Source organism: Syngnathoides biaculeatus, chromosome 14 (genome assembly GCF_019802595.1).
Source record: "Syngnathoides biaculeatus isolate LvHL_M chromosome 14, ASM1980259v1, whole genome shotgun sequence".
In the NCBI taxonomy this organism is placed as follows: domain Eukaryota; kingdom Metazoa; phylum Chordata; class Actinopteri; order Syngnathiformes; family Syngnathidae; genus Syngnathoides; species Syngnathoides biaculeatus.
Genome location: NC_084653.1, coordinates 4,189,733 through 4,206,366, shown reverse-complemented (window position 1 = coordinate 4,206,366; position 16,634 = coordinate 4,189,733). Strand labels below are relative to the sequence as shown.

General features: G+C 44.0%; 1 protein-coding gene across 1 annotated transcript in view; it reads left to right on the top strand.

Moving 5' to 3' along the window:
* The first annotated feature begins 3,113 nt into the window (after positions 1-3,113).
* Positions 3,114-16,634, top strand: part of si:dkey-219c10.4 (high affinity cGMP-specific 3',5'-cyclic phosphodiesterase 9A) — a 36,495-nt gene continuing 22,974 nt past the window's right edge. The window contains exons 1-6 of the mRNA XM_061841495.1: positions 3,114-3,230; positions 3,913-4,074; positions 4,166-4,217; positions 4,415-4,517; positions 10,163-10,305; positions 10,447-10,506. Of these exons, the coding sequence (XP_061697479.1) occupies positions 3,134-3,230; positions 3,913-4,074; positions 4,166-4,217; positions 4,415-4,517; positions 10,163-10,305; positions 10,447-10,506 (617 nt within the window). The 5' untranslated portion in view covers positions 3,114-3,133. The remainder of the gene's footprint in view (positions 3,231-3,912; positions 4,075-4,165; positions 4,218-4,414; positions 4,518-10,162; positions 10,306-10,446; positions 10,507-16,634) is intronic.

The following is a 16,634-nucleotide window of genomic DNA, read 5'->3' as shown; positions in this document are numbered from 1 at the left end:
CATGCTACATGGAAATTGAGCCATTAAAACATAGATTGAAACCATTATTGTGCAGTGTGAAACCAGTCTGTTTTTCAATCAAACTACAGACGATTACAAACAATTAGATTACTCAGCGCACAGTAATACATGTTTAACATATAGAACTCTGGGCCAACTCTCTTTGGAGGAATGGTAGAGGCTCATGTTTGGTGGTGGATGGCTCGAGGTTGATGGTAGATGTCTTGGTTTTGAATGTCTTGGGGTTCTTCATGGTGACGGTGAACCACCTGTTCCACTGCCTAAAACAGTATGAAAAAAAAAAAAAAAACAGAATATCATGGTAATTTTTTTTTTTTACTGTGCTCTTTGGGCCAGATTTCTTATCTTCTTGATGGAATACATATCCACAATGGTGGAGGCCAGTGTTTCAGGATATCTAAAAATTATTTGGTTGTGTAGCAAGATTCTATCTTCTAAAATTGCATACCACTCTCAAGATGGACATATCTTTTCTTCGATGGATTTGCCAAGGTAGCGTTGCCTAAAAAATAGGTCAATATATTAATGTAAGTACCAAATTTTTCATTACACATGTTGTAGTCCAAGGTGTACCAGGATCCTCCCGTTGCCAGCTAGAATAGGCTCCAGCTCTCCTGCAACCCTCATGAGGATAAGCAGATAAGAAAATGAATGGAGGGAATTTTAAAAAACCTATCATTCAAAAGAGCTTTGAAACCCCCTTAAAATCTTACTTAAATTATCTCAACAGCTCAAACAACAAAGGTTTTGACCATTTAAAGATTCAGAATATGGGCTAATTATGGTATTGGAAAAACAATAGAAAAGAACAAAAAAGTTGACCTTTTCAATTATAGGATCTTTAAAATGTCATGACTTTTTTGTTTCTCAACAATCCTTTGATTACCATTTGCACTTTCATTATAATTGCATACAAAGCACCAAATCTGGCAATTTTACCGATTTTGCAATGCGACCAACATTTTTGCGAGCATCAAAAAAACATTGTGAGCTGTCATATCACTTTCATGTTTCACTTATCCATCTACTACTACGGCAGCTACTACTTACTTTTACATCTATCAGTACAAACAAATCAAATGAAGTAATTTGGAAAAAAATATATACTTACCGACAGGTTTTGATCGAGGTTTTAAACAGAAAACTTTCGAATAAAAAGTACTACACGTTGTCGCCTTGTTATGTTATCGCCACGAGGCCGTGGTAGCTAGTTGGCTAGCCAACTGCACATTCAAGGTTCGTATTGATTAACTAGAAAGCCGCTCGAAGGGGAACACATGCTTTCTAGCACATTCCCTACACCACTCACGACAGACGCCTTAAGTTGTGTGTGGAAAATGTTAATTTATTGCCTTCACATCAAGAAAACTGGAGGCTTCTAGACTCACAGTAACCACCGCCATTTTTTTAATTAAAGGATATGACGCATTTTCTTCTTCTCCTTCAGTCAACTGTATCAGCATACAACTCACCGCCACCTGCTGGCAGGCGAATTATGCCACACCCAGAGAACCGCTGGAAATGTTAAGTTTGGGTATCTCTGCAAACTTTAATACTCAAACCTGAAAAAAATCATCAACTGTTTATTTTTGTTGGTCATGTTGGTACTCAAGATGTAATGGCTGAAAATCCAGTTGATTGAGTGTTTTTCACAACCCGCATCTTTAAAACTGTGGAATAATGGTTCAAATCTGGATTTGGTCAGATAACTTCTCCTTGGTCTGTTTGGCCATAGGGCTGCCTGTGGGGCCTAGCCACTAATCACATTATATACATAACACTCTCAATTTCACGTTTCAGCCTCACCAATTGATCTGATACGCTTTTCACCTACAAGACATTCTTAGCCAGCTCTTCCTTTAAAATAACCCCAACTCCATTACTCCTCCCATCTACTCCATGGTAAAATAATATAAACTCTGCCCTTGAACTTCTATCCTTAATACCTTTCCACCTGCTCTCTTGGATGCACAATATTTCAACCTTTCTCCTCATCATCATGTCAGCCAACTCCTGAGGTTTTCCTGTCATTGTCCCAACATTCAGAGTCCCGACACTTAGTTGTATTGTCTTTGCATTCTTCTTCTTCTTCTGCCGACAAATCTGCTTTCCTCCTCTTCTTTGTCTTCAGCCCACAGTAGCTGAATTTCCACGGGACCCTGCAGGTCAACGGTGCTGGGGTAGGCGTTCTTGACCGAGGCCACTACCAATCAAGGCCTAAAAATCATGAAACAAGGTCAGATAACTACAAGGCAAAAACTTGGAACATGAACAAAACAAGACTTGACTATGGTGGCACAGGAACGCTGGGACGGGGTAACGAGTCAAATCACACACAAGAAGCTCGTCTACTCATGCGGTCTCATCCAACGAACTGGGAACTAGTAACAGAACACACAATGCTTAAATACATGGAATAATTAGTGCTAATGAGGTGTAGGTGCGGAGCTGCTGCCAGAGGCAGACAACTACTGTCTTACATGCAATCATAATCCTGTAGTACACAGTTTAATAATTGAGTATTGCTAAGAACAAATCATGAATAATGTAGTAGTTAACTGTTCTAATTTTGGTGCAGGCAGCCTGGGTTCAGTTTCCACTTTGTGTTTGTGTCTACAGTATGTGGATATAACGTTGTCTTTGACTGGGTAATTGACTGGTTACAAGTCCAGTGTGTAGGCTGTCTTTTTGCCCCAAAGTTAGATTCCACGTCTCTGTGACCCTGAGCATGTGATTTCATACTATGACACACATTATTTCAAAGCTACTTCATTAAAGTGTTCATGGTTGTCTTGAGTGATATATTGTATCTCCTTAAAAATGTTTTGGGAAAATATTTTGTATGGTTATCCTGACTACAGGCAATTATTTATTTATTTACTTATTTATTTAGTTGTTTGTTTGTTTGTTTGTTTGTGGGGGGTGTGGTGTTATTGCTCGATTGCTTTGGTGTTGTCATTAAGAAACCCTATGCAATGGTTGACAGAAAGTGGAGGAGAGGAAGAGGTGGGATTGACAACAAAAGGAGGTGGAGCGTTTTCAAAAGGATAATGTAGTGAAATACACGCTTGATTCAGACCGACAATACATACAAAGACGTGAGCAACTCTAAATGAATAAGATGGCAACAAAGATAATTTACTTCACAGTGAATGGTAGACCAGAGCAAGCAGAGTTCTCAGTGAATTGTTCTTCTCAGGATGTCAAAGGTAAGGGCAGAAAATACACTTCCTGTGCTGTAAAAGGGTTAATTATAAGTAACACACTTAATGTAGAAAATGACATTTTAAATTGTCATGGTGTGTTTGTCTAGATTTACTACTGATGATTTTGGAGTCCTTGAATGGAAGGGCGTGAAAATCTTTTGATACAGGCGAAACGCACAATTAAAATGTGACTTGTGATGTGAAAGTCGAATGAGACCAGATATGCACTGCTCCTTTGGGATAACCTACTTCGCACAGCAAAGATTCAGTCATGGAAAGATTAGCTCAGGAGCAATGGAGGTCGAGTGACTTTCTTATAGCATGCAGCTGCCACTGACAGCTCTTCAGTCAGCATGTTCACCTCATTGGTCTGCAGAAGATATTTGTGTATTTTGTTTCAAGTGCTGTGGAAGCATATGAAAGGCCAATAGTATGTAACCTGAAGATTCATAGATAGATCTGAGGATCCCCCACACTGCTTCAACAAAAACCACAATTCAAAGGTGACTCGTCCTTCATTATGCAACTTCCATAAGAGTTATGTAAGCCTCAAACCAAAGTTCACACACAACTGTTTGACATTTACGGTATGGAATTAAAGCAAAACCAAGCGTTGAATTTTTGTGTGAACATCCATAGAAAGGCATTGAATTGCAAACAGCAAACACTCATACAATCTTTCCAGATCTGTTCCGCTCTGCAGCTGAAGCTGGGCCACATGACATCCTAAAGCTTTACAACCGAAAAGGCAACATCATCAACATCTCATCAAATTTAGAGCCTAACAATCCAAACTCCTGTTACAAACTGGAAGTGGTGGCTTCTGGTTGCAACAGTGAGCCATTAGGTATGTCTACCTTGACCCCGATCCCTCACCTCCAAAAAAATGGCAACACCGTGATGTTACTGAGTTGTTGAGTCTCTTTTGTCTAAATAAGGTGTGGAGCTCGCAGGTGCACTTGGATTTGATCTCTCATCTATGGAAAAAAGGTAAAAAAAAAAAAAAAAAACATGAAACCCACTGAAGCTAAGAATACCATTTTAATTAAGTTATTCTGTGCCATAATGTGCGAAGCGGAGTACTGTAGTGAAAAATGTTGCAAGAAGAATGTTACCTCTTTCTTTATTACAGTACATAATTGTACAAACCACTTGAATGAGTAAAGTCAATTATCTTGTTACCTCAGACTCCAATGCCTGGAAAAGAAAATCCTCATTGAAGCAGGAAACACGCCTGCAGTCATCTATGAGATGAAGAAACAGGTGGATTTATTCCGAGAAAAACTGGAGGTACAGGGAAATTATTTTTAATTACTTCATATACACTTGTGAAATGGAAAAACTTTACAAATATTGCAGCTAGCTGAATCGTTATTTGAAGTGCCTAACTTTATGATATGAACATTGTCATTATTCCATAGGAACTTGTTCAACACCAAGACATTCGTGATCTTGGAATTTTTTTTCAGTATTATATTTACTATTTTTCCGATGGCACAGTAGTGTAGCTGTTAAGCATTGGCCTCACAGTTCTGAAGTCCAGGGTTAAATCCCGATCCCATCTGTGCGGAGTTTGCATGTTCTCCCCGAGCCTGCATGGGTTTTCTCCGGGCACACTGGTTTCTGTCCACATCCTGAAAACATGCACCATTAATTGGACACTCTGAATTGCACCTAGGTGTGATTGTGAGGGCGAGTGTTGCCTGTCTCCATGTGCCCTGCATTTGGGATGGCAACCGGTTCCGGGTGTACCCCGCCTCCTGCCCAATGACAGCTGGGATATGCTCAGCATTCCTGGGACGGCAGTGAGGATAAGAGTCTTAGAAAATGGATTGATGGACAGATTTGTATTTTCCATACAGAAGTGCAAATATTTTTAGAGGCAGGTCCTCAATAGCACGTAAGGTCAAAATCCTTAATACAGTAATGCATGCTTAAATAATGTATTTATATAAACAAAATCAACAGTCAATAATATGACTATTAATAAAGGTGACTATTAATAAATGTCTGGTTGTTGGAGAAAAAGATAAATTATTCTTAAACTTTTTTTCCCCACTATTTGATAACCTACAACCTGGACAACTCAATCGGGGAAAAAAATGTAAGGAAAAATAAACAACTGAGATATGGTACACCCCTGACTTTTGTGCGGGCAGCATGAGATCGATTCCCGCACAGTGATGGTGTTGATATGTACTCTGCGACTGACTGGTGACCAGTTCAGGGTTTCAGTTAGTTAGCTGGGATAGGCTACACCACTCTCGCGAATGTTCAGAATTCAGCAATCTGTCATGAACGGGGCATGAGGGCGGACCCAAACTCACACTTGTCCATATTAACGTACAATTGGTGCTGCAGCAGACGCCGGAGCACTTCTCTGACCTGTCGAATGTGAGAGGTTAGATCTACCGAAAAGATGAGAATGTCATCCAGGTATACAAAGACGGATTTATTCCGAAACTCCCGAAGCACGTCGTTAATGAAATTTTGGAAGACGGCCGGGCCGTTGGTCAGTCCGAAGGGCATCACGAGATACTCGTAATGCCCCGTGGGAGTGTTGAAAGCCATCTTCCATTCGTAGCCCTCCCGGATCCGCACCAGATGATACGCGCTGAGCAAGTCCACCTTGGTGAAGATCCGGGCTCCTTGGAGGAGTTCAAAGGCTGTAGCTATCAGGGGCAAAGGATACCTGTTCTTGACCGTGATGTCATTCAATCCTCTGTAGTCGATGCAGGGTCGCAAGGTGGAATCCTTCTTCTTAATGAAAAAAAAACCCCGCGCCGGCTGGTGAGGATGACGGTCGAATAAGTCCGGTTGCCAGGGACTTCTCGATGTACTCCCTCATTGCCTGGTGCTCCGGTCCTGTCAAAGAGAACAGTTTCCCTTTGGGGGGGTGAGGTACCCGGGAGGAGTTTGATGGCACAGTCATACGGCCGGTGCGGCGCCAGAGTTCTTGCTTCAAATCATGGTAGCAAGAGGGTACTGTGACTAATTCGGCGGCGGTGCTAAGCTCGGCAACTTGGATCCCTCCGTCAACTTGGATCCCTCCGTCCTCCCCGGCGACGCTTGCGACAGTCCTCACTCCATGCCCTAATCCGACCCGTGACCCAATCAATGTGTGGGTTGTGTCTCTTGAGCCACGGGCTCCCCAGGATTATGTCACTGTTACTAGAATTGAAAATGTGGAAACTAATACGCTCTGTGTGCCTATCCGGAAAGTCCATACATATTTTTGCGTGCGGTGTGTTACGCGGCAGAGGAACTTGCCATAGGCGGCGTAAGCAACACGAGGATGCTGTGTGGGAAAGGTTGCCGCCCGCAACGCTTCGACTATCCGAGGATGTTTGAGGTTCGCATCCGAACCGGAGTCAATGAACACGGTCACTCCGCACGAATGGGCGTCGGTCCCGACGGTGAGGTGCAACAGCGATCGCTCCGACTTAGCGCCAGTATACCGCACACTCACCGGTGTCGAGATCCCAAGGTCGGGGCGCTTCGGCCGAGTCGGACAGCGGGCGATTACGTGTCTCAAACGACCACAGTAGAAACAGCGCCCTTCTCGTTACCGACGTAAGCGCTCCTCCGCTGGGCTGCCAAGCCCCTCCACTTGCATGGGTTCCGATGTGGCAGACAAAGCGGGTGGCTGAGAAGCGACCGGGCTGAGCCTCTCCGTCTCCTCCTCCCTCAGGCCGTCCATCTGCCTCTGCACGGTCAGGCGCTGGTCCACCTTGAGGGCCAATGCGATGAGGGAGTCTAGCGAAGGTGGAAGATCCATGGCAATGAAGTGGCCACGGATCTGTGGGGACAGTCCCTGGTAAAACGCGTCATGGAGGGCCTCCTCGTTCCAACGGCTCTCGGCAGCCCAGATCCGGAACTCAATGGCGTAGTCGGACACGCGGCGACGTCCTTGACAAATTGTCATGAGCGAGGACGCGGCCTGGCGTTCCGGAGCCGCGTACTGGAAAACCTGGGTGAGCGCGCAGACGAACCTCGTCCATGAGCGGCAGATCTCCGAGTTACGACTCCACTCGGCAGTGGGCCACGCCTCCGCCCTCCCCGTCATGTGGGAAATGACGAAGGCGATACGGGAGCGGTCCGTGGGAAAAGCGGACACTTGAAGTTCAAAGTGGAGGTCGCACTGCGCCAGGAAGGGCTTGACGTTGCCGGAGTAGCCTGAGAACCGCTCTGGTCGGGAGAGCGGAGTTATGCTGGCACGGGGAGGCTCAGTAACAGGCAGAACGACCCTCGTTGGCGTATCAGCCGCGCTAGCTTGAGAAGCTAGCCACGGTTCCAGCTGGGCGCAGAGCTCATGGATCCGTTGATTAGTACCCTGGAGAGCAGCCTCTTGCTCGACCAGGCGTTTGCCCTAAACTTGCAGCGCACGGCGGATGGCTTTGGAGTCAGCTGGGTCCATGTTATGGCTAGATCGTTCTGTCACGAATGGGGCACGAGGGCGCACCCAAATGCACGACTCCAGAGACACACAGACAGTGCAGAGGAAACCTTTATTCAGTCCAAGGTCAGCGTTCAGGTAGGCAGTCCAAACCAGGCAGAAGTATTCGTGCGGCAGGCTTAATAGCGGGGTCAAGGAACAGGCGGAGGTCGGTACACGGAGAGTAGTAGTCAGACGAACGGGAGTGCGGGAACGAAGCATCAAAGACAACGATCTAGCGGAGGACAAGTCGTCCCCCAAGTCCTATATATACTAGGTGTCATCAACTGTAACACGGTGCTGACTAATTGGCTGGCCAAGCCCTGCCTGGGCAGGAAGTCAGGAGCATGACACAATCATATTCAAACACATTAAATGGGGGTCAGCACAGACCTACCCAAATTGAAAATTCCTTTGACTAATAATAATAATAATAATAATTTTTTTTTTAAAATAATCATAATACATCACATTTGCGAAGCACTTTTCACAGCACTCAAAGACGGGTTACATTGAAGAAAAACAATTAGATATACCCTGTAGTAGGACAGTAAAAACAAAGATGGGAATGGACAAGAGGGAGAAGTACAAGCAGAGGAATGAGATATGGTATGTTGAGGTTAGGTGGGCATAGGTTAATTAGGGTGATGAGCACCAAATAATCACTATATGTGGAATTCGCTCAAGGAATCAAATAAATGCCCCTCAAATACTAAATGATTTGGGTGGAATTGATGACAGTTTATTTCATTTTTTTTAAATACCTACATTACCTGAATTTCTACCTACACCTTGCAGATTAACAGTGCCGGGGGCAAGCATAGTTGGGCCGGGCCACGACCTATCCGTTATGGAAGTCATTTGATGAATGCTCATATATGTTTGGCAGATTTTTATCCCAGATGCCCTTCCTGCTGCAACCCTCTGCATTTATCCAGGCTTGGGACCTGCCTACAGGATGCACAGGAATTGTCCACTACTTCGGGCTGCAGCTAGACAAAAATAAGCAATCACATAAACAAAGTCAGCACACAAGATGCATAATTCACACACTACCGAGTCTATGTTAAAGTTAAAGTCAGATAAAAGCAATCACATATACAAAGTCAGCACATAAGATACACAATTTACATACTAACTAATCTATGTTAAAGTTTAAGTCAGATAAAAGCTATCAAATAAACAGTCAGCACATGAGGTACACAATATCATGAGTACTTACACAAGCTGCAAAACCTACATTTCGTATACAATGAGGACTGTGAGTACTTAGTACCTACCTACTTACTTATACCAATTTAAATTTGCTAATAGGCCCAGACCACCTTAGCTTAGCTGGCTAACAACGAGTAATGTTTGCGATCAAACCTTGCTGTTGAAGAAACATCAAACGTGTGTTCATATCACATACGACGTGTGTGAAAATATAATGGATATGACAATTCAAAGGATATGTGGATGTAAGGTAAAGTTGATAGCGCACTAGGCTAGGCTAACTTGGGCTGAGCATCTTCAATGCAAACAATAGGGCTCATATTTGGGTACTAACATCTTCTTCTTCTTTTCCTTTCGGCTTGTCCCGTTAGGGGTCGCCACAGCGTGTCATCTTTTGCCATCTTAGCCTATCTCCTGCATCTTCCTCTCTAACCCCAACTGCCCTCATGTCTTCCCTCACCACATCCATAAACCTTCTCTTTGGTCTTCCTCTCGCTCTTTTGCCTGGCAGCTCCATCCTCAGCACCCTACCACCAATATACTCACTCTCTCGCCTCTGAACATGTCCAAACCATCGAAGTCTCTCTCTCGAACCTTGTCAGCAAAACATCCAACTTTGGCTGTCCCTCTAATGAGCTCATTTCTAATCCTATCCAACCTGGTCACTCCGAGCGAGAACCTCAACATCTTCATTTCGGTAGCAGAAATGAAGATGCTAAGGTTCTCGCTTGGAGTGAACAGGTTGGACAGATAAGAAATGAGCCAAGGTTGGATGTTTTGGAGACAAGGTTAAAGAGAGCAGACTTTGATGGTTTGGACATGTTCAGAGATGAGAGAGTGAGTATATTGGTAGATTGTGCTGAGGATGGAGGTACCAGGCAAAACAGTGAGAGGAAAACCAAAGAAAAGGTTGATGGATGTTGTGAGGGAGCACATGAGGACAATGGGTGTTAGAGAAGAAAATGCACATGATAGGCTTACATGGAAAATGATGACATGCCGTGGCGACCCCTAACGGGACAAGCCAAAAGGACAAGAAGAATAAGATGAATGAAGGAAAAAAAGCCCTTTGCTGCAGCAAAAATAGCCAATGTTTCATCAAGGGCAAAAGGGCAGATGATTGGGGTCGATATGTGCATGTGCCTTTTATTTCCCATTCTGAAGTAGAATTTGATTTTTTTTTGTTTGTTTGTTTATTTAATATCATTTTAGTACTTCATTAACAGATACTGTACAGTACAGTACTGTATCTCACTGACGTCTGTCTCTGGTTAATTCCTTTTAGAGTGTGGAGCATCTTAGCTGGCTTGGGTTATTTAAGGACTTGTCAGAGAGCACACACAAGCCTTCTCCATTTTACCACAAGAGAGCCTTGCATAAAACCAAAGATGAATGTGAGCATGTGCGTGAAAAGTTCCTTCAAATGAGGTATGTACAACTGTATAAATCCTTTACTCAAAGAACCCATTTCATATTAACATTAATATTAATTAATACTTACATTAACATTAATATTAATATACAAACTCATTTTTAATTATTAATTATCATGATGTGTTACTCTCGCAGCTGTCTGGAGGTATCCGAAGAAGTGAGGCAGTACTTAAAGACGCCAACATTTGACAATTGGTAGGTTTGCATTAGGCATCTGTAGCACAGAGCATTAACATTCAGGTTGAGAGTTTGGCCATGACAGACATACACAACCATGTTTCTAAAAAAAAAAAAAAAAAATGTGGTTCCCTCTTTCTTTTCTTCTGTTCAGTATACTAATCTGAATATCAACAGGCTTGCAGAGTACTCCTATATCAAAAGGTTCACAAGAGGCTTAATCAACATCGTGTTTGAAGTGGGTCGATGTGCTTGAGATGTATTCAGTAAGGTTCCGTTTCAATAAAAACAAAAACCACAAAAGATGGAAAGAGAATAGAGCTTGTACAGTGGGGTAGGGTGTTCTAACTTGGTGAACCATAGGATTTTGTAAAGATCAGACAATAGTAACATCAAGACATTTAAATCTCAGATCCAGCCTTCCTGTCTGGAGTTTACTTGAGTGCCTTTTTTTCCTGTTACTACGGCTTTTGACTAATTCCCAAAACATGCATCTTCAGTTAATTCCTGGTTAAATGCTTGTCTACTGTGTGATTTATGTTTTACATAAATATCAAATATTTGTTCTATTATTTCTACCTTCACCACTCATAGGTTTTGTTTTGTGGGTTTTAGCTCTCCCGGTCATGCTGTTACCCTCAAATGACATTGCCATGGTGTCCTACTGTGACTCCATGTGTGTAATGCCGCTGAACATAGACCATGCTTGCCAACCACGTCCAGTCAACCAATTCGAATCGTGCAAGTCCTCTCATGCCATGACAGCACAAACTGTCGTGAGATTTTTGATGCCGCTGGCTAGGATACCTGTATCGCCAGCATTGTCAGAATGTATGTGTAACAGGTTGGATGCAAAAGAGTACAAACATCGCCCTGAAAAGCCAATAACATAACAAGTGTAATGCAATTTTGGAGAGCCATCTTACAAAACGCGATAATTTCCACATGTGAAGCCTCAAGAATGGACAGGGTGTGTTGACAAAAATGGGAAAACTATGATTCAGGCTTTCATACAGTACCATCAGTTTTCCAGCCCCAATTTGAGGAAATCATTAGTATATCTTAATACCTCTACTCCAAACCTTGAGATTGGTGGGGACATGTGTGCCCCAGACCGAATGGTGTTCGTTAAACTAGGTTTGTCAATAACAACTGGAACGAGATATGGTGGAGATAATATATAAGTGGTCTGTCAAAACAAGAGGAGCAAACCGACCTGGCCAATCTGGAATGGGCCTAGTGTAGACACTGTGTCCACAAAGCCAGTACACACCCTCAAAAAGCAATGTGGTCAACCGGTCAGGTGCCGACATAAAGGGAAGACAAGTAGTATCAGAAGGAGCTTGAGTAGTGTTCAGAGAAGAATTGGAGACAAAGGTTGTGTGACATTGTTATATTGACATAGGGAAAAGCAGAACCTGTTTCACCCCCAAAAAATTTTTAAGGTTAATTTTATATTGCCTCCTATATTTAAAATACAGAATTAGCCTTTTGTGCACTGTATTTCTGTGCTTTCATCCTGGATCAGGCTGTGCCAAGGTGTAATTTTAAAATTATACACCATCTCAACCTGCTCTTTCTAGTTTGGCTTGAGATCAGACTGTTCCCACTCAGAAAAAAGAAAAGAGAGAAATTTTTACAACTCCACACAGCACACACAGAGAAAGGGCTACGGAGGAATTGCTAAGCAGCTTGGTGAAAAACGTCCACTGTTAGAAAATTGAAGATGCTAAACATAACGGTCAAACTCAATCGGAGTGGAGCCCCATGCAAGATACCACCTCGTGGAGTCTCACTGATCCTTAGAAAGGTGAGAAATCAGCCCAGGGCTACACAACAGGATTAAGTCAATGACTTGAAAAGAGCTGGGACCACCGTTTCCAAGATGACTGTTGGTAATACACTAAGATGTCATGGGTTGAAATCATGCATGGCATGGAAGGTTCCCCTGCTTAAACCAGCACATGTCGAGGCCCGTCTTAAGTTTGCCAATCACATGGCACAGGACAACTTGCACTGTATTAAGGAGAGGATGACCGCAGCCATGTACTGTGAGATTTTGGGGAACAACCTCTTTCCCTCAGTCAGAGCATTGAAGATGGGGCGTGGCTGAGTCTTTCAACATGACAATGATCTGAAGCACACAGCCAGGAAAACCAAGGAGTGGCTCCGTAAGAAGCATATCAAGGTTCTGGCGTGGCCAAGCCACTCTCCAGACCTAAACCCAAGAGAAAATCTTTGGAGGGAGCTGCAACTCCATGTTTCTGAGCGATAGCCCAGAAACTTGTCTGATCTAGAGAAGATTTGTGTGGAGGAGTGGGCCAAAATCCCTCCTGTAATGTGTGAAAACCTGGTGAACTACAGGAAATGTTTGACCTCTGTAATTGCAAACAAAGGCTACTGTACCAAATATTTACATTGGTTTTGTAAGGTGTTCAAATATCTATTTCCAGCTGTATCACACAAATCAATTGTTAAAAAATCATACATTGTGTTTTCTGGATTTTTTTTTTGGATTATCGCTCTCATAGTGGACATACACATACGATGACAATTTCAGACCCCTCCATGATTTCTAAATGGGAGAACTTGCAATATAGCAGGGTGTTCAAATACTCATTTTCTTCACTGTAGGTTGGTCTTAATGTTTTTTTAAATATGAGAAGGACTTTTCACATGCATAGGTAGAACCAAACATTGTCAGTACAGCAATACTCACAGGCCGCAGTGTGTGATATGTGATGGGAAGTGCATTCCAAGTTTTCACAATCAATTGGTCTACTGGTTACATTTTTTTCATTTCTCCCTACCTACGTGCGCTCGCCAACAATACTTGCCAACAGATGCATGTCTTTTATTCATTTGATTAGCTTGGCAAGCTCCCCATCTGTGAATGGGTCTGTGTTTCTCACAATTTACCAAAGTATCAGCAAAGCTATCTGAATTCCAGTCACCTTGTTGGGTCCAAACACGTAGTTGCTGCTGACTTGATCCAATTGCATGCGATTACCGTGTGGCGAAGTGACGCCTTTGCAATTTTGTCATTATAAACACAAAGTAACCTTTTTTCTCCACAAAGGCGAATTCCTGACTTTCTTCTTACTGAAAACTGTGCAACTATACTCTTCATCTCTTTTTCTTTTAGCCAACTTTGTCAAAAGCGTTTCCACAATTAATTTCGACCCGATCTGCGTTCGACCCTTCTGCGTCTGTGTCAGAGATTTTCCTAGAAAAACAGCTAAGACAAGCCTGAGGACTGTAGAGAGTGAACTCAAACCAACCAAGATTGTCTTTTCGTGCACGGGACAGACGGAGGACACACTGTGAGAGTGCGCTACCTCAGACTGCCAAAGTGGTAGTCCCTGTCTGCTCTTTTTTATTGCATTCTCAGGTCAAAGGGTTCTATGGTTACACAGTGAAAATGCTGACACAGATGGCTACACCAACAGTACACGAACACTAAGGTACATGTTTCTTCAAGACCGCAAGAATGTCCTGATAAATCCACAAGAGAAAAAGCAGGGCATTGTTTAAAGACATGTTTATGGCATTTGGGGGTATCCTCCTGCGGTAGAAGGGCGTTATCTCCTCCCAGTGTTGAGGAGTATCTGCTTAAGATCAGAAGGGGAACATACTGAGACCAGGATGGAGACATCGCTTCCCAGTGTTCAGGGGCATCAGCTCGAGGTCAGCAGGGGGCATAGCCTCCCAGGTGTCACTGGGTCACACTTCAAGACACGCACGGAGCTCACAAAGAGAGAAATTCAGACTAAGACTAACAGAAACAAACGCATGATAAAACAATCCTAACAGCAACTGTAGTAGTAATGATATACTTTTATCATGATAACTAACATAGTAATATCATATCTTTATCAGTCTGCCCACATCGACCCCCTTATTAGACAGGAAACTACAGCAACTCCACGAGGACAAACTGTCTCTGTCTCATATCCATTGCCTAAGCGACAGAATTGACATACTGTATACAGTATGTCGTTATGAGGGCCCTGCGACCCATACGCAACCATCAAAACAGCCAGATATGGCTCTTGAGCCATAGGTTCACGACCCCTGGTCTAAATAGTGACGAATGTTCCCTCAGCCAAACTACAGGCCTCTTTGAGTGCAACCAATTCAGCTGCCTGTGACGAGTAATGAAAAGGGAGTGGTGAACAAGACACAATTCCAAAATCCTCAACCGCCGGAAAGCCACTACAGCAGGAACCATTATCAGGATTTCGCGAAGAGCTGTCTCCATAAAATACCAAACCTGAATTTTGCAAGGGCGTATTAGAGAGGTCAACACCAGGTGTACATAATTGCTGTAATTCTACAGTGCAAAAATCTGGTTCCCCCTCAATATGGAGCTGCACGAGAGTAGCTGATACATGTAGAAGTCCCAACAACACTGTATATGAGCCAATGCGGAGCAGACAAGTGTGATGAGCGTCACTCCTGCAAAATAGAATTTACACAGTGACATAACAGAGTGAATGATGCATACCCCACATAGTGATGCGTAGCAAGTACAGCCTGTTCACAGGCTGCCACTGCATGAAGGCCCGGAAGACGACCTCGTGCCACTGGATCAAGTTGGCCAGAGAAATACCCCACTGGATGGAGACTGTCTCAATGGCGCTGAAGCAACACTGATGTCATGTTGCCATGTCATTCATCTACATACTGAACAACTTGGAGGAGTCTGGGAGCCCAAGAGTGGGGCAGGACTGCAAGGCACACTTAAGGTGTTCAAAGAACTGCTCGCCTCAGGTGTCCATTTAACAGGGTGTCCAGGGTGAGAGAATGTACCACAGTCACCCATCCATCCATTTTTCTGAGCCGCTTATCCTTACAATGCTCGTGGGACTGCTGGAACTTATCCCAGCTATCATCGGGCAGGAGGCAGGGTCCACCCTCAACTGGTTTCCAGTCAATCGCAGTGCACATAGAGACCTAAGGGCAATCTAGAGTTTCCAATTAATTTGAGATATGGGAGGAAAACGGAGTTCCCGGAGAAACCCCAGGCAGGCATGGATAGAACCAGAAAACTCCACATAGGCGGGGCTGGGATTTGAACCCTGGTCCTCAGAACTGTGAGGCCAATGTGCTAACCAGTTGCTCCACAATGATGCCCACTGCATTCATAATCTGAATAATTAAGGATGAAATGTCTAAGAGCACATTACCAAACACGACAATACCTATTTCTTTGTGGTAGTAGTTGGTGGTACAATGCCAGCAGGAGCAGACTGCACAGGTGGAGAGTAGGGGGGAGCAGCGGCAGGAGCAGTAGCAGCTTGTGTTCCAAGGGGAAGCTGCGGAGGAGTCGGAGGCGTGCGCAAGAGGCATTGCCACCTGGTTGCTTGGGCTGCTGTTTGTCTTGCGGGGGATATGTGGCTACCCAGTCACTGGCATCGTCCCAATGTCTTCCACCAGGGAACCTCGAATACAGTGTCAAAGGAAGAGATACGCAGTCATCAGTTTCTTTGCACTCTTTATTTTTTCACTTTATTCTGAGCTAAATTCCCTTGACTCTCCTCCCTCTTATTCTCCTATATTTAAATCCATGTTGAAGACACACCTATTTTCAGATCCTTTTTAATAAAGATCCAAATCTGCACTGTTAGTTTTATAATTTCCTCAAATTTTAACAGGTGATTTTAGATCCATCCATCCATTGTCGACTGCTTTTCTGGGTCAGGTTGCGGGGGAAGTAGCTTTAGGAGACATACCTAGACTTAAGCTTCCCCAGCCACTTCTTCCAGTTCTTCCGGAGGGATCCCGAGCCATTCCCAAGCCAGCCGAGAGACATAGTCTTTCCAGCATGTCCTGGGTCGTCCTCGGGGTCTCTTTCTGCTGGGACATGCCCGGAACACCTCACCAGGGAGGCGTCCAGGAGGCATCAGATGCCTCAGACACCTCATCTGGCTCCTCTCAATGCGGAGGAGTCGCGGCTCGACACTGAGCTACTTCCGGATGACCGAGCATCTCACCCTATCTCTAAGGGAGAGCCCGGACACCCTGTGGAGGAAACTATTTTCGGCCGCTTGTATCCGGGATCTTGTTCTTTCGGTCACAACCCACAGCTCATGCCCATAGGTGAGTGTAGGAACACAGCGCGACTGGTAAATTGAGAGCTACGC